This window comes from Notothenia rossii (assembly GCF_949606895.1).
Source record: "Notothenia rossii genome assembly, chromosome: 5".
In the NCBI taxonomy this organism is placed as follows: domain Eukaryota; kingdom Metazoa; phylum Chordata; class Actinopteri; order Perciformes; family Nototheniidae; genus Notothenia; species Notothenia rossii.
The window spans coordinates 75,097,915-75,116,495 of record NC_136903.1 but is presented as its reverse complement, the minus strand read 5'-3'; the positions used below and the strand labels follow the sequence as shown (position 1 = coordinate 75,116,495).

Here is an 18,581-nt window from a genome sequence, read left to right as displayed (position 1 = left end):
TACATTTTATAAAATTCTATTCATATAATTAAATAAATAAATCGATTTTTTGTTTGTTTTATCTGAGAGTTTCAGGGTATTCTCTGAATACCTTGAAGGCCCTGACGCTTTACCGCTGACTAACAGTATGTGTCCATTCATATACCGTAATTTTCGGACTATAAGCCGCGCCTTTTTTCCAATTTTTCGACGCTGCGGCTTATATAACGGTGCGGCTAATCTATGGATTTTTACAGCTAACGGCCACTAGGGGACCTCCTAAATCTATGGATTTTACAGGTTACAGTCCACCACCTTTAACTCTATGGGCTCTATGGCCGGTCCGCGCCCCCCACCTTTAAGCGGTGGGCTCCAGCAGGAAAAGCTGGAGGCCGGAAAAGAGTGAGACAGGTAGCGCGCAAAAGTAAAAGTGGAACCGAGATGGGTACGAGAGACAGAACGAGAGCAAGACAGACAGACATTACGAGAGCGAGACAGTTTGTCCCCGTACCACTGGTTGAAAACCACTGCTGTAGATCACTGCCGGTACGTGCGCTGGGAGCGCACCGTTTAAGTTTGAAAGTTGAAAAGTTTGTGTGTCTGAAACGCTATGTGATACAGTACAGTTTACACAGCACAGTACATGTTCTGTAGCTACTATTGCACTAAATGGTAACACTTGAATACGTTATGCAAATATGCAACTTGTTTGTTGAAATGTTAATAAATGGGAGCTTCCTCAAACAGCCATCTCTTTCCCGACAGTCCCCTCTGTGCACGAATCCTTACATATGGTAATTAAACATTAAAACACCTGCGGCTTATAGTCCAGTGCGGCTTATATATGTACACATCATTCAATTTAGCTGATGCGGCTTATATTCAGGTGCGCCTTATAGTCCGAAAATTACGGTACATTACAGTATATTGCCATGAGACTAGGGCCACTTTTTGTCTATGGCTTCCTCAGTTATTTGTTTACATGGACTTCTTCTTTTCCAAAATGTTTATTCTCAAACGTAAAACCTTCAGGCTTTTTCATACGTGAGCAGTAAACAATGCTTTTACCAATGTCATTGATTTAGTTTGATATCTTCTACGAATATTCTAGACATCTGGTTGAAACGACATGTGTGCCAATACAAGGTCATCTAAGCATGTTCCCTTATACTCGTTATTCATTAATACATTTGCCCGAGTTGCTTTTTTATATATATTGTCTTTTTTTGTACCACTAGGGGATGTTAAGATTCAAAAGTTCAAATGGGCGTGAACATCATTGATACTATTTAAAAGTGAATGTTGTAATTAAGAGCTGAGTGAATAGGTCTTAAAAGTTCATTGAGATTGATTTCACAGTGTTCCCTCGTGCCTTGACCTGCTTTGAGATCGAGCTGATTGGCCGCTATTCAAGCAGCGTTCCTCAACAAAACATTTCTCAGTTAAATTTCAAACAACTCTCAACTAAATTCATGAGGAAACGGAAGGCCCAAGAGACATTTGCATTGATCAAGGATTTACTTTCACACACACTCCCCTTCTCACACTGGCTGTGATTCAAGGTCTTTTTGGCTTAGCTTCTAATTCCTACTTTGCTGTTTGAGGGTTCAAACACACCCAGGGCCGCATTTTTAATGAAACTCCCATGACCGGCCAGTATCCCCTTTCCTTGACTTTCCTCTTGTTTCAAACGGGATTACACTAACAACAGCAGAACAGGGGATTTATTGCCATCCTTGTAAATATGTATGTGTTTGTGAAAGAGTTAGCAGCAATTATAATCATGATATGGTTAGTTTATTCCTCGGCAGACTGATTTACACTTTGACCTGACGCTTTTGCTCTTGGAAATTTCCTCCATCTAAGAGCTTTTTCCATCTTACTGTGGGCCATCAGCTTAAGCAGCATTGGCACATTAATACTGCTGGCAGATCCTTTCTTGCCTCGCGACAAGGGCTCAACTCATCCTTCATCACAGAAGGTTCTCCTCTTCAGATCTTCTTGTCTCTCCATTCCTTTTGTCTGGATCTCATGCTCGTCACGATTCTTCCTGTTGAAATCACCCCATGGTGATCTGTTTCACTTACCTTAATGTCATGCATCCCCTCTGCACAGCTTGTTCATCATGTCATCTGTGTTTACTGACAGGCTGTGTTTGCTTATACACATGCTCATTCTCTTGGATTGCTTTGTGTGATATGATTAAAAGTGGGCTGTCCTTATCCGGAGAGACTGACTAAATCCCCCTGTAACCGGGTGGGATCAGCCGACAGAACACTGCGTCTAATCTGGCTAATGATGTCAAATGTAGACGTGGTAAAGGGTTGTAGAAACATAAAAATGTAACCTCTGCCAGGACAGCAGAATGATGGTAATATGCCTTGTCATGATGGCATTTTGGATCTAGTGCAGTTAGTTCACCCTTACATGACACCACTGACAACATTGAAAAATGTTGGCTTTCAGGAATCCCAGACAGCCTGCACTTTTAAGGAGAATTTGAATTGCTGTTGTCATGTAACAACCTCATAGCCGCAGTAATGTCTGTGTTTTAACCTCAGGAAGAGGATTAAATGGCCTACTACAAATTGTGAGAATGTTATGACCCTTAAAACGCCTCTCCGAAGCCACTGCAGGACTTCAAAATTGCTCAGGCTACTAACAAGTATATGTTATCCACTGAAAATAGACTTTTTCGAGTTACTGGATCTTTTGTTCGCAGGAAGCCGGAACATCCAAAGCCTCTGTGATTATTCTGCTTGATATTGTCAGCAACAACAATATCTCTGCAAATGTTGTAATATTTAAGGTTATGAGGTTAATTGTCAGTTTATCTCCAGCGCCCAATTCTGCACAAATATTTGTCATGCTGTTGAATGGTTTTCATAGTGCTTCATTCCTGAATCTCAGACTTTTCAATAATAGGAGAATATTGGATGTAATCAAACAGAAAATCATGTGTGAATAACCTAGAATGAAAAGCAAGCTCACAAGAAAAAATAGGAACATTAAGGGTCATCAACATTATTAAGATATTTCATTCTCAAATGGATAGCACTGTTTATTGTGTGAAGAGGTGCTGTGTGTACAGTATGTGTCCCGCAATGTGAATTTTTTTTAATCTCTATCCGAAGCTTAAAAGCCCCAAAAACAATATTTCAGACATCCCATGCACCAAATTCTCGAAAAATGAATGTTTAGAAAGTCATATTCTTGTGTGTATGCTAATACAACTATGTAAAAAATGCTAATACTAGGATTTCATAGAACATTCATTTCCATAACTGATGAGAGCGTCTTTATGCTGTGTGTGAGTGTCACAGCTCAAAGACGAAGCAAAAAAAGACTCACATTACAAGATCTTCCCTACAAAAATGTCAAACCTTCAGCCGTGCAGAAACTGGTAATAACCTTGCATGAGAGGACAATTTAAAATGCTTGCTTTACCACAGTTGAAGCAACAGCCTTACAGCCTTGCAAAAATGCTAGCAGGGAGGGGAAGATCACAACGCAGAGAATTATGTCTTCCTCGCAAACCATGCAAGAGGTTTAAGACAGAGAGTGGCTTTGTCTGAAGCTTCCCACACTGAACCAATAGGATGTCAAGGACACTGTAAGAGGGGGCTGTCTGCTCTTACTTAAGGGCACCTCAGTGGCGTCATTGTGAATGTGCACACAACTGACTCTGTATCTAGTCATGATGATCCCTAACACAGTGGCATACAGAGGCAGACCCTTTCAGACCCTTTTTTTAATGGATGGTAAAAGCTTGTTGAGCTAAAACACTTTTTCTCTTAAATAATTTCAATCTAAATTGAGGTAGTCGGCTTAAGTTTATGAAGAAAAGTTAAGATAATAAAAGATACAATATTGACATTACTGGCAAAAAAAAACAGCCACCAATGCTGAGTTAATCTAGAATCAATTAGTTGACTACTCATCTATCTTTGTCTGCCTTTGCATGAGTGTACTCCATTTTCTTTCTTTCTTTGATTCCATATTTAATTTTGACTTTTTCTACAGTTGCTGTTCTCCTGAAGGATGACTACTTCGTAAGAGGTGCTGGACTGCCAGGGCGTTTTAAGGCTGAGAAGATTGAGTTTCACTGGGGCCATAGTAATGGATCAGCAGGCTCAGAACACAGCATCAATGGCAGAAGGTTTCCTGTAGAGGTAAAGCATCCTGTCACGACATTACACTTTGACAAATGTGCAATACGAGGCCTTGAGGGTCCGTATTGAATATTGGAGCCTGGTATAGAATTCAGGCCGAACACAGACGCTAAAATCTAGTTTTACTTCAGCTTCAGGAAACCCCACTAGGTTGAGGCTTTAGGATTGTTGAAGAAAGATAAATTCACTGTGGACAAAAGATATTTCTCAGGTAAACTCTGGCCTCGAAATGATTTTAAATAAACCCAACTTAAAAGAAAAACTAGGCAAAGAAAAGCTTCCTTAATCATATAATACCCCCCTTTTGAAAATATGTCTTAAATCTACTATAGCAAATGTCTAATCATTGTATTACTTATCGTTTTAGAGGATTATTTTAAACGGGGAGACAACTTGACTGTCTGTGGGAATTACACAGCTTTAATCAGTGGTGTAGTGGGGATTTTTTGACTGGGTGGACGGGGGTGGACGGGGTGGGGGGATTGACACTATGGATGCGCTCGTGAACTGTCAACGGGGGGGTGGGGGGGGCTTGGGGGACCTCTGTGTTGCCTGTCAGCGCAACTTACACGATGCCGTTTAGACAATATAATAATAAAGGGCGGTGCCGGCTGTCAGCGAACCGATCCGGCCTTTCTGCGCGACTGTCACTCAAATGCGGGACCTAGTCTCAATTTGTGGGACGCGGGACAAATAATAAAAATGCTGTGTGTGCAGTCCCGCACAGTGTGGGACATCTGGTCACCCTACACATACACACACACGGTGCTGCCCCTCACACACACACACACACACACACACACACACACACACACACACACACATACACACATACACACACACACACACACACACACACACACACACACACACACACACACACACACACACACACACACGCTTCAAATCAAGTTGCATAAATGCTTGAGCTATGTTTTTATTATAATTACTGTGAAATCTGCCTATTATGTTTTAGTCATTATTACAACAAATACACACCTGCAACTGATAACACTGGCAATGATTTTATATTTATTAGACTATTAAAAAAACGCCAACGCCCACTACACCACTGGCTTTTATACATACAAGTTAGTCTCTTAAAACATCAACCCTGAGCAGTGAAAAGCACATATTCCAAGTTCTATTTCTTCCAATATCCCAATACAAAAAATAAACATATTTCATTTGCCAAGGTTTGCACAGATGTAGCTTAATGTTTTGGTGCAAGCGGTAAGAGACATAATATAAGAAAGAAACATTTAGAATAAAAGTTGTTTTTACATCTGTTTTTTAAAGATGAATGTTTTTGTGCAGGAATGGAACAATATTGACAACTATCGCATCAATGAAAGGCAGAGTGAAAAGGAACATTTAGTTTTGTCTGAGAGTTAAATGAGATAAACATTCAGGCAGAATTGTGTACTTTTCTTGCTTTTAAAGTGTTAGTTGCACAAGGTCAAAACACATTTCTCAATGCCACTGTTGCCAAAAGACAAATAGAAACAAAGGGAGAACATACTGCAAGTAATAAAGGCAAGCAAAACATCACCCACTCATGTAGCACCGATATGAAAGGTTTTCATTCTAAAACCTTTTGGTATTATTTGTTCTGGTTTTCAGATTAAAGCAGAAATCTCAGTTTCCATGTGGTGCACAGTGTTTTTTATTAGCGCCTTACCCTCATTGGGGTTTATGTTTTACCATTTCAATTTCCATGAATTTTCTAGGATGAATGTGCAAATGTGTCGTACATTTTGTGGGGTTATACATTTGTTTTCCTTTTACCCCTTGTACTGTCAAATGGTTATAATTATTGTTAATATTACAGTGAAAAACAAAAGGAAAAGGCTGTTAGTGAGCCTCTCCCTCCTATCTCCAAACACGCAGCTCGAGTCCTTCTGTGTTTGTTTCTTGGCCCTGTTCTTTGGAGCCCTCTCTGCAGGCACAGCTTTTGATGCTGAATGGCTGAGTAATTAGATTTATTTTTGCCACATCACTTTGTGTTCAATGTAGTGTTAAAGGGCACTGGATTATATACAGCCATTATAAAGCTGTTGTGCGTAGGGCTCCTTTGATGGCCTGCTTCTAAATAAGACGATGGAATTTACTTTAATGGCCAATTTAGGCAGCCGTTAGAAAAACGCTGAGCAAAGAGACGAACATTATGCCTTACAGGTATATTATATAGTTGGAAAACATAGATGTCTAGCTTATCATGTGTAGACCCAGATTTGAACATCAACCATTTGTTTCTTTTAAAAATGTATTCAACCAAGCAAAGCCTCATTGAGATGACTATCTTCTATACAATCCAAGATCAGTAAATTGAAACGAAGCTTCAGACCTACTATAACTGTTACGGACCATATCGTTTTAGATCCCAGTATATGGAAATAAGACCCAGGTAATCATATCCTGGACTATATAAGGGCACTTCTACTTTTGAAAACTCTCACAGAGACCAGTTTCCCCTGCAACATATTCCAAGACGCAGGAGCAGTGCACTTAAAAGCCCTTTTACCCATTTCCAGACGGGTAATAGGTGCAGACAGATCAATAGATATCATCTTTCATAAGGATACATTTACGAAGATCTTTTTTAGGAAGCAAGTTAAGAACTGCCTTTTTAAATAAGTACATGCCAGGGATTGAGTGTATTGATGGACAGCCAACCCAACAAAGCAGGCAGCAATGATGAGTGGGGCCTTAAGATCTTTAATTAATGCCGGTGCTCCATGGGATACAGTATCTAAGGAGTAAAGGCATTGAAAATATGTAAAACATCATCATAGTATACCACAGACGTCAAAGTAGCAACAAGTCTCCTTTTTGAATTGAAGAAAGCAAATCATATTTCTGAAATGAAAACCCAGACTCAGTTATAAGTTATTCAACAAGTTGATCTGAATCTAGAAGCTTATACGAGAGGGAAGTGGCAATTAAGAATCTCATATATGTATATGCAAATACAGACTCAATGACCCTCAAATGTAAGAATAGATGGATGAATTGCTTTTTCCTTGAGTTTGTAAACATCATTAGTTTAATGTTGTTAGGATTTAAAATCACTTCCAATTGATGAAAGGGGTGTTAGAGTGATATAATCATTTTAAAGTAAAGCTTCTGCTCCATGTAAAAAGGGAAAAATAAAAGAAGACATCCATACAGGAGGAATTTGGTTTCAGACTAAGGACAGATTTAAAGATGGTGCAATATAATCAGAGTCTAACAATAACACATATTGCTATCTGTTATTTAGACCTGGCAATTTTGAGCTGTCTAAAAATGTAAGGGCCTATTACGCCTCTATGATATAAACTGGCACAAATCAAAACACTAACAGTTACAGGGTTTCCCTTGCAGGTGGTGATAGAGGGAACCAGAGGCAATTAAGTGCTTATTTAAGCAATCAAGCTCTATGGTTTTGTCAGAGATGTTTTGAGAGTCCTTGACTTGAAGTAACCATTTTTATTTCCAGATGAAGATTTAATAGTCTTTCAAAACAGCCTTGGGTTGTTGAGATTTTTTAAAATCTTTCACCAATGAAATGTTTGGCTTTGCCTTTTTTAATTGCAACTGTGCAACCGTGGTGCCTGGAATCAGCTCATCATGTTTCTGAATGCTCTCTTAGCTTACCCAGTGGTGAGTACTAGTTGGCCCTGATTTTTTTTTGGCCAGCATCCCGACTTTAAGTCCAGGGGAGTCGGCAGCTCACCTCCTTTTTGATCACCCGCACCCCATCTTTACAGCACCACCAAAGCAATCCTGGGCTCCCGTTTCATGGTACTTCACTGAATATGTTCATGCTTAAACCCAGAAAGGAAAGGGGCAGTACTAAGGAGCTAAATGATTGCTTCGGTCCTGTGCTTTGTAACAGGTCCATTACTTATCACACTTAGAAAAGTCATCTGTGGCCAAGTTGCCCACAGCTTTCATCTGCTCCAGGTGTACCACACTGCCTGCTCATCAGGGCGGATACTGTCTGCCAATGGACTGTGTAAAGGCCTCTGTGTGTATTGTGACCTTCTTTGGGCTGCCTTCAAAATAATAAGCTTGTGCTTCTGTTTGCATCTTGAAGGCATAGTTTTCTGAACAATTAATAGGAAGAACAAGTTCAGATTCAGTGAGATTTTGTTCAGGCCTCTGGTCGACCCAGTTGAATATATTCATGGCTAAAGGTTTTATCTTTAGTTTTTAATTCCTGGATTGTCCCTTTGCAGGTTTGTTTTAAACATTCACATAGGCTATCTCTAAGTTGTTTAAGTAACCCACTCCCATTGTTACCTGGATACTCAGTACAGTTTGTCTCAGAGAATTCAACTTTGTTAAAGCAGCACTTCATATTTGATCCATGCCTGCTTTGTCTTAAGATTCACACACAATCATACTTACTTACTGAGACGCTGGTTGTCAACAGCCCTCTCTCCACGAGGTGTTACTCAATAGCTTGAAATGCTTGTGTTCCACAAATGCACATGTATCTCTATCCCTGGTCTCAGGCTCTTTGATATAAAAAGCCTGTCTTCTGGCAAACTGTCTGTGAGACATGAAGAGATGCTGTTCCACCTTTGTTTGATATTGTGCATCTATTGGCTTTGTTAGAACTTTTCTTTGTATTGTTTGTTTATTTTGGTAATGGTGTATTTTTTTCTGAGCGAAAGATGACTCTCTGGACAGAGAATTGATAACAGCATGCTTTCTCCCTGCTGACAGTTTGTTGAACCCCCTTTGCTTGGATCTTTCACTTATGCCTACTCTTAGTCTTGCCATAAAACTCTTTTCACTCTTTCTGAGTTTGTCTTTTAGTTTCCACATCTCTGATAGCTGTTTCTTCAGATGTAAGGCCTGCATTTCAGTTTACATTTCTCTTTCTGCAGTCTTTTGTAACATTACTCTGCTGAATATGTGTTCCTTCTCTTATCCCTTGGTAGTGTACATACATTTAAAACTTCATTCAAATGATTGGGGTCTACTACACCTTGACCTATAATTTAGGCTGCACTTTTGCTATATCTACATCCACCAGAACCTTTATAATGTTCTCCATACTGTAGATGTGAGTGTAAGGTCTAACAATGCATTTCCCACCTTTTTCTTTTCCCTTTAAGCACTGGTTGCAGCCCTTCATTTCTCTTTCAGTTTTTTTTAATCTCACTGGCAGCTCACTTCACTTATCTTTACTCGCCATGTTCTACTCTGGCAGCTCAAACAGTAATGTATTATAGTGTCAAGCCATAAATCGTTGGCGCAGTTTATTTTTGTACTAATGATAGGTGACAGCTGATGAGCATGTTACAGAAAAGGCATTTTCTCAAGTTCTAAAAACACACTCAAGCCATATGTACTTTATGTTGCTTCATTTATAGTTTTCCCTTTTATCATACCTTTTATTCTGGTTGAATAAACATAATTTAAAAAGAAATCATTTGGGAACATAGACCAAAATGGTTTGTCTGGAGTATTTACACTTATGCATGGCAATTGTGTATTTTGTTGCCAATGTACTGGCACTTTAAGCCGCTGGAAAGCTCTTTTGATGCAAAGGAACTATTTTTCATAACTGAAAGGATGAGTGACCCTCTTCTCAAATATTTATTCTGCCAACACGCATGTCAAGAGCATGCAGCCCTGATAGGATTGCCTACATACAATATGATTGGAAAGGTTCCAAGGTTCTTCGTAAGTTGCACAACAAAAACCTTTTCATATATATTACTGCTTTAGAAAAAATATGGCCAATTGATTGCCACTCATAACGACCTTACATTATCCTTATGGGAAATGCTGTAGTCTTTTCTACAGGAAGTACGTAAGAAAGAAATACTTCATACACATATCTGCAAAGATGTTTCCTGTTTACTACATATTGGACAAACATACGCCCAGGGTTGGGAGGCTTACTTTGTAAATGTAATCTGTGACTGATTACTGAATACATGGCTCTGAAAGTAATCCGAATACAGTTACAGTTACGTGTCTTAAAAAAGAAAAACGTAATCAGATTACTTTTAGATTACTTTTGGATTACTTTCTTTTTCCATAACAGATGGGTATGTTTTGGTGAACAGGAGACACAAAAGGCAAAAGGAAACTGAACGTGTTTTTACGGTTTTAATGGCTTATCAAGAGCACAACTGAAACACAACATCTGAAACGATGTAACAACATAATAAACTTGTTGGGGATGCAGCTTGGGATGTGAGGAGTGAGGGACACGGCTTAGAACGGGGGTGTCGCCTTCTGTCCTGCCAGTGTTGGCAGGACATGAACTAAAATGTCGAACTCGGACTTCATTTTAAGGACATTTCGGCCAGGGGTGTATTTTTGTTTAAGCACCGGATTGGCAAAACAGGAGAGTGTGTGCACCAGTCTGCCTTGATCTATGAATTCATGTCCGTGACACTCACAGTATCTGCTGCTCACAGCTGCTTTATAGAAGGAAAACCTCCTTCACTTCATGAAATCTCTGCAGCGCCAGGAGGCAGCGGGAGGGTTAACTCAGCCCCAGAAGAGGAGCGCGCCGTGCCTTTCACGCACCGCCTTCACTGTGTTTACCTTCAGAATCATTAGAAAGGCTAAAGAGCGGTGTGGCTGATGTGTTTTAACCACACACACCTCTACACACACACACCTCTACACACACACACCTCTACACACACACACACACACACACACACACACACACACACACACACACACACACACACACACACACACACACACACACACACACACACACACACACACACACACACACACCACTTATTCTGATGAAAATCTTTATAGGTGTTATTGGGTAATTCACACGCTATGATGATCGTTTAATATACCTATATATTAAGTAAAGAACTATAAACGTAACTATATTTATTGACATGGATGAGCGAGTTGCACTGATCTCACCTCACATTCAAGGAGTAAACAATATCGAGCTGAATTAAGCTGTACCTACGCAGACTTTTGTTCCTCCATGTTTCGTTGTTATTGTTTCACTGAGCGGACCCGCCCCTTTTTTTTTCAAACGCTCCCTTTTTTGGTCCATCTGCGGCGGTAATAGTTTTTGTGCGCTGTGATGATTCGGCTGTACCTTTAGTAATGAATATTAAATGTTGTGAGGAAATCTTTCCACCAATAATTCCAATAAGTAATCCAAAATGTATTCACTTCAGGTTTACGAAAGTAACTGTAATCAGATTACTCGTTTTTCAAATGTAACGCGAGCTGAATACAGTTACTTGATTTTTGTATTCTGATTATGTAACGCCGTTACAACCCAACCCTGCATACACCACGCACCACATACGCAGAAACAACACAGAGTGGGAGGTCTTTTTAAAATTAATGATTCTCTAAATCGATAATTGAGCCTTCATGTTTCAAACATGATGCATTATTTCACTCTCTGAATCAAAAGGTGAAAGAGGAAAATTAAATGATGAATGGTTGAAGGTGAACATGGTAATGCAGGATCTGGCCTTTGGCTATTTAACTGCTTCCTCCTGTAAGATGTGGCATTTTCATATTTCATATTTAAACTTTGACAGAGTTTGATATATACTTGAGATAATATAACATCCGACACCCTTGCGTTTGACTTTCCCGATGATCTTTAACAGCGGAGGATGGGTTTTTGTTTGTTTGTTTATATATTTGTTTCGTTCTTCGAGAATTGAGCAGTATGACCTTGGAGGTTGAGCTCCAGGGCTGATTTGTCTCTGCTAAACAGAGACTGCTTTCCAATCTGCTGTCTAATTATGTCTCCACTTCATATGAGTCACATTTACCCCTTAGTTGTTTTTACCACACTGCATAAAGCATTTACTATTTTAGTAGAGGGGGACAACTCCAAAGTGTTTATTCCACTTGCCCAGAAGCTTGAAAACCCACACAAAATATAGTTCACACTTTGATACAGGGGGTGGAAAGAGAAATTCAAAAAGCTGCATTATAGAGCTGCTCTGCCTTTTGTAACATGGTTATGTAAAAACACAACAGCGGAGAAATAAACATGGCTGCTCGGCCTGTGGCTCCTGAGCTTGACATTAATCTAACCAGCGTCTTTTCATGGGAGTGAAGCGGGGGAAATCGATAGATGGACCACCTGTTTGCTCAAACAGCACAATGAAAAATGAAACCGTGGATTTTTTTCCGCCTTAGGGTACTATAAGGAGATCTTTTCTAATAATATATTAGGGTGTCACCAAGGTTAGATTAATTATACATGGATTACAAATCACACCTTGCAAGGGTACCCACTCGCTACTGCGGATGTATGAAATGTACGGGGTGGGTGTACAGTACTGTATATTTGATTAGGAAAAAGCTCCAGTGGCACTGAAAGCATATCTGCATTCTAGACTAATGGGGATGGATGTGGTGACCCTGAGAGCTCAACACAAATACTAAGTAGATGGACAGTAAACAGTACAAAATACATAAATTGAATGCGAGGGAAAAATACACAACTGCCATGGTTAGTGATGCATGGAGTGACTGACGTTAACAACTCATCTGTGTTGTTGGAAAACGAGTTAACAGTGGAATAAAACACTAGGTGTTAAGCAAATATCTTAGATAACATATCTGAATCATGTAATCTTACATAGTACATTTTTTTTCTTTATCTGCTGGTGACTATTTTCTAGGTTGCAGTTGCATTCAACTCTGTCACTGTAGCAATACTCAATAAAAGAGTGATGTATGTGTTTTTAAGGATAGTAATCAAGAGCCTTTCCTGTTCAGTATGAAGTTGTCAAATTCCCTGGAATAGCACGCCTCAGTGACTAATCGAATCTTCTTATTGATGCTTTCTTAAATTTCCAAATGTGCAATGACCTAACAGCTTACGCATTTCAGGTCACCACTGTCGCCATTGCAGAGAGAGAAAAATAGCTCCGAAGCATGGCACTGATTAACATGTGTGCCTTTTACCTAGCAACACTTGGTGACTTGAATAATTGAATAAGGCTTGTATCGATAAGAGGTATAGATAATTATTTTCTATCAATGAAATCATACCAATTCTCATCCTTAGTGTTTAAAGTGTCTTAATCGCAACAGCCAACATAACAGCAGTAACATTCATTGTTTGTAGTTTGCTTGTCTTGCCTCAGCATCTCACTGTTTTGTTCATCATGCAAATGATGACTCATTGTTTCACCTGTGTGTGGTTAACTAGTGCTTGAGAATGCAGAGCAGCTTTCAGAGCTTGTGTTTGCGCTAACTTTGTGGACCATCTGTTCTACAGAGAAAACTGGAGGTGAATCATAAAGCTCAAATAATGTTTTGTTTATAATTTCAGTCTCCGGTTGCCTCTGGTGGCTTGCCAGCTGTTGGTTATTTAGACTTACCTCATGCGTTCCTCGTCTTAACATATTCCTCTGTACAACAGTCCAGTAAATATTGTACTGACAAAAACAAGCATGTATGAATGTTTATGTGTTGTCTTCAGTGAGCTTAAATGTCGGTCAGACCACCTGTCTGTCCTGCTTAAAATCAACAATTTCCAAATATATCTCTGTATGTGAATCAAGTCTACTCCAACAAGGGGGCTTTGTGCCAGAGCCCGAAGACGTACAGAGAAACTAAGCGTGCAATCAATTGATTCAAATCGCTTACGGCAACATTTATTTTTAATGGCTGCCTGCTATGCAAGTGTTTGACAATATCACGTTTTCCAGTGTGCTGTTAATAAGAGCAGGTCACATGAGCCAGTGTCAGTGAGCCTAAGGGGGTCAGCTTAATTGGGTAATGTAGTTAATAACATCTGAAGGGTGATGAATGGCCAGAGCTCTTTCTTGCGGAGCTCTCACACAACTAATTAGTTCCATTAAAAGCCGCAGTTAAAGGAAGTCCGAAGAAAACTGATTAACTTAAACTATCTGGATTCAGTCATTTTCAGGCTATTGGTACACATTACTGGATGTGTCCTTATTTATAAGCTTGTTTATGTATCCTTATTTAACATCTGTTTTTAGCACAGTCAATGGTGGCTGCTTATTTTCCATGTAATATCCCTTTTGAAAGATGAAAAAAGGAAAGCATGCCCTTTAATTAAATCAACATCTAGGACCTTTTTTTTATTGCCAATTAACTTGGTTCAGTTGCATGAAAGGGTTTTCATTTTAAAGAGACTCGGGTAAGCGAAATGATGGGCAGCTCCAATTGCTACTTTTAGAATAATTTGCTGATTTTGATCAGCACTACCATAATATGTCTGCTTTGAAATGAAAGGACTGAAAACAAATTTTTATTGGAAACCACAGTCATCAAAGGTATATCATGTATTCTCTGCATGTTGTTTTTGCGTTATGTTCTCACAACTTAAGCTTTGTTGTGAAATCAGAATCAATGTTGTGGGTGATTTGAAGTAATTTGAGTCAAGGATTATAAGCATACCATTCTGTTAGATCTCAGCACACAAGAAAAGTGCATATTCCTCCAGTTCTTCCTCTCAGCTTGTGACTTGTCTCTGTGAGGACAGTCGCCCTGAGGAATGGGATGCTGTATTTCTCGAGCATCCCCAGGAGTGGCAGAACACAAAAAGGAATGACACAGATTATGGGAGATTTATAGGACTGATGAATACACCCTCTTTTATGCCCCTCAAAACAGCTTTTCATCAGCTCCTCACAGTGTGTCCAAGTGATGGATGAGAGCAGTGTCGGTTCTCCTTGTCCACTCCTAAAGCTGTTTATGCTCTGTCTTTCCCATCCTAGATGCAGATTTACCTTTACAATTCGGATGACTTTGACAGCCTCAGCGCTGCCATCAAGGAAAGACGCATCATTGCTGCCATGTCCGTCTTCTTTGAGGTAAGGAATCACCAGCTCTGAAGGTCAAGACAAATGTAATCTGAAGAAAACTGAGACTACACGGCTGCACTTGTAGTTCCCTTGAACAGAGACATTTTAATCAATGCTAGTGGCATGTTTCTAGGGATGACGAGGGTCAGTCTGTTGGTCAGCCCACTTCTTTGATCCTGCCAGAAATATCTCTGTGGCTATGCTAGCTAGCTACATGGTTTACTATAAATGTGGTACACACATCCATGCCGCCTTTAGAATGAATTTACTTTGGTTATCCGCTGACTTTTTCTTCTAGCGCCACCATCATTCAAACAAAACCTACACAACAAATGACATTCCCATCAGCCTCAGCTCTACTTGTTGTTCCTGCTTATTTGTAAATGTTAGCATGCCAACATGCTAGACTAAGAGAGAGAACATGCCTAATATCAGCATGTTAGCAGTATTGTTGTAAGTTGTGCCTAAGTTCAGCCTTACAGAGCAGCCTGAGTTGCTGGAGACTCACTTTGCCTATTTTTAAAGATGTATCCTTTATATCAATATTAGTTTTATCAAAAGCATTTATTTGCGTTACTTACATACATTGTGATTACTTTAAACTATGAACAATAGAAACCAAGTGGATGGTTAAATAAATATCCCAAAATGAAAGAAAACAGAAATGCAGCGGTGGGAATTGTGCTAAGAAAATAAGAGTTATTGTCAAATAAAAGATGGAAAAAGGACATTTGATGAGGCAATTTTGACTCTAGGGGGATATTTGTACCTGTATAATTCCAATTAAGTAAAGGACCGAGTTGGTAATTCGCTTTGGAGGTCAATACATTTTATCTAATCATTAGTATTGTTTTTTGGCACCTGTGTTGGGATAGGAGAGTTTATCTTCAGCTAGTAGCCGATTATTTTTCTATTTACTGTAGCACATTGCAGATTGCTAACCCAGATACTACAAATTGTCCCCTGAAGGTCTGCACACATAAGCTCTTAATGGACAAGAATGGTCCTAATTTCTGTTAACAGTCAAAACACTTCAAAGATTTATGAGCCGTGAAAAAGCATAGACCAGCAGCACATGTTGTGCTCTTAGTTTCTATTAGCAGTATCTTTACGATTGATGTCAGGCGATCAATGCAGGCTAACTTTCAGCTTAATAGTATATAGACAAGGGTCAGAGAAGAGCGAGGCTGGAATGGGGACACAGGTGTTTGTAATGTAGGTCTACTCTCAGACACTGATAAACCGTGTGTGTACGAGGACCTAAATGCCTCCGCTGGGTCCTGACAGCCCTATTGCTTACTGCAATTAGCACCACCATACACAATCCGCTGAACAGCAGTTTACAGTGCAAGAGTTTTTAAAGCGGACACACACACATTGGCTCAGATTCACCATTTCTAATCAATGAGCAGAGTTCTTCCTTGTCTCCCCAAAGGCCTATTAATGGCCTCTGAGGTGTGCATATTATCCGAATTCAGCATTCAGTTCCACACAATTATTCTCCTCTGACTGACCTGAATTAATGTTGAGCAAGAGAAGATTGGTCCCCTCATCCCAACACTGTTTTGCCCAGTCCTGTCTCTTAACTAGGACGTTTGGGAATACTGCAGAATGTGGGGCTGAACAACATTTGCCAGTCTTCAATCATTTCAAAGAATTAGCTGTAGGCCTAATAGATAAGGAGGGAATCAACACTGGTGTTGGTTCTCTGGAGACGCTAAAGCTTAGGGCCAAACGGCCTCATACGTTTACTGAATACCTCCTGCTAAAGGATATCTTTCAAAGCTCATCAAATGAGAAAATGTGCTCACAAAAATGTAATGTAATAAAAAATACATGTATAATGGAAAATGGAATCACACTTTCCCCCAAAGAACCACCAATATTGATAATCTAGGTTTGGTTGTAAATACCATTTATAAGTTACGCAATACAGTACTGTGTAGTCGTGAGTAGAACCCCAGAAACAACAATCATCTTTGACGTGCACTTTCAAAATCGTACTAAAATGACCGTCATAGACTTCATAATACCAATGGATGGCATTAGATGCTGCTGGCTTATATTTAGTTTGTAGAGATGTTGCCCTCATTGTGTCCACTGCCTGTACTTTGTTCACATTGATTGTCTTTAGTCATTACGTGAGATTATTGTTTGGATCTTGTAATCCCTTTTGTAATCTCTTGTCTCTGGCCATTTCCTGCAGCTGGGGCAAAAAGACAATCCAGCTGTAGAACCCATCATCCAGGGATTGAAAGGAGTAGTGCATCACGGTAAGGGATGGAAATATTTGTTGTACACTGATTGTTTTTTTCCTCCACATGGAACACAACTTAGAAAATGTGGTTAATTTGGTATTTGCAAAAGCTATTGTCCTTACAAAATCCCTCTGACTTTGCTGTTTGGCTTGATCCTAGAGGTACATTCCCAGTGATAGTGAAGACATTGTGCTCCTCCCCTTACCTTTTAGAACAAACATGAATGCTCTTCCTATAAGCATTGGTTGCTTCATCAGAAAAACAGACAAACACATTGGAATCTAAACACAAGATATGAGGAGAGTTTAACTTCAAAAGGAAGAAACATTTGCAAGATAGCACCTCTCCCTTGGTAGCACAGCTCCACAGCAGGAGACCTCCGAGGAGCTTCACTTGCAGAGAAAGAGCAGTTAAATTACATCTGAGCCTCAACTATACAACACTATTATTCTGACTCAGACATACATGTTCATGGATTGAACTGGCTCCTGCGTAGGCTAAAACTCACACTTAAACTGTTAATGTCTGTTCATGGCATGTTTTCTTAAATTGCTGGCTGCTATGCTGCGTTTACTGCATCCGTGACTTATGCAGACCATAAACAGATGTTTCAATGTGACTTTGTAATCCTTCACTGCCTCTTAGGACACAGCAACTCTGTTTACACAGACACGTATGGCTTCTTTTACAACCTGCCCCTGATGGTCTTTATGTGAGCATAAGCACACAGTGACAAGGACATGTAACTGGACGAAGATATATAGGAGCATAGAGTTATGCTGTTTTCACACTAGTGCTGGGCTTCATGAGTCGTTTTTAATTTCAATTTCACACTCTGTACTTTCCTGGAGATGGGTATTTGATGTTATTTGGTATTTAATGGGTTCGGTTTTGACTTTTGCGTTGTTCAAAAAAAACCTTCTGACTGAGCAGGACAATAAAAGAGCATGTCGGGGGGGGGGGAAGCTCACTTAGAGACCACTGTAGAGTTTTTTTAAAAGCTTGTGAATTTGCTACAGAATCTGAAAATGGATCGCTTTTTTCAGTGAATGTTCTGCACTCAAAATTCCATTGAAGTAATTGCAGTAAGGAAAATGGCCTATTTTCTGGTTGCTCCATTATCAGCTGGGAGACCATTTTACCTCTGGTTTCCTTTCCATACGGGTATGTATGCTTTTTTTTGCTACACAACCTTGATTTAAGACAGGTTGCCAAAACACTTAATTGTACAAAGACATTTTATGAATCTCCATCAGCCTTGTAAAGTGGCTCACCCTTTCACAGATGTTCGTGCTAATACCGCAGTATCTCATTTTCCGGCTGAGAGAGAGCTCAGTGTGGGTGTGGTGGTTTTTGGACTGTCT

General features: G+C 39.7%; 1 protein-coding gene across 3 annotated transcripts in view; it reads left to right on the top strand.

Moving 5' to 3' along the window:
- Positions 1-18,581, top strand: part of ca16b (carbonic anhydrase XVI b) — a 111,341-nt gene that overhangs the window by 66,155 nt on the left and 26,605 nt on the right. For all 3 annotated transcript variants that reach the window (XM_079682167.1, XM_079682166.1, XM_079682168.1), the window contains 3 exons: positions 4,003-4,151; positions 14,873-14,968; positions 17,166-17,232. In XM_079682167.1, the coding sequence (XP_079538293.1) occupies positions 4,003-4,151; positions 14,873-14,968; positions 17,166-17,232 (312 nt within the window). The remainder of the gene's footprint in view (positions 1-4,002; positions 4,152-14,872; positions 14,969-17,165; positions 17,233-18,581) is intronic.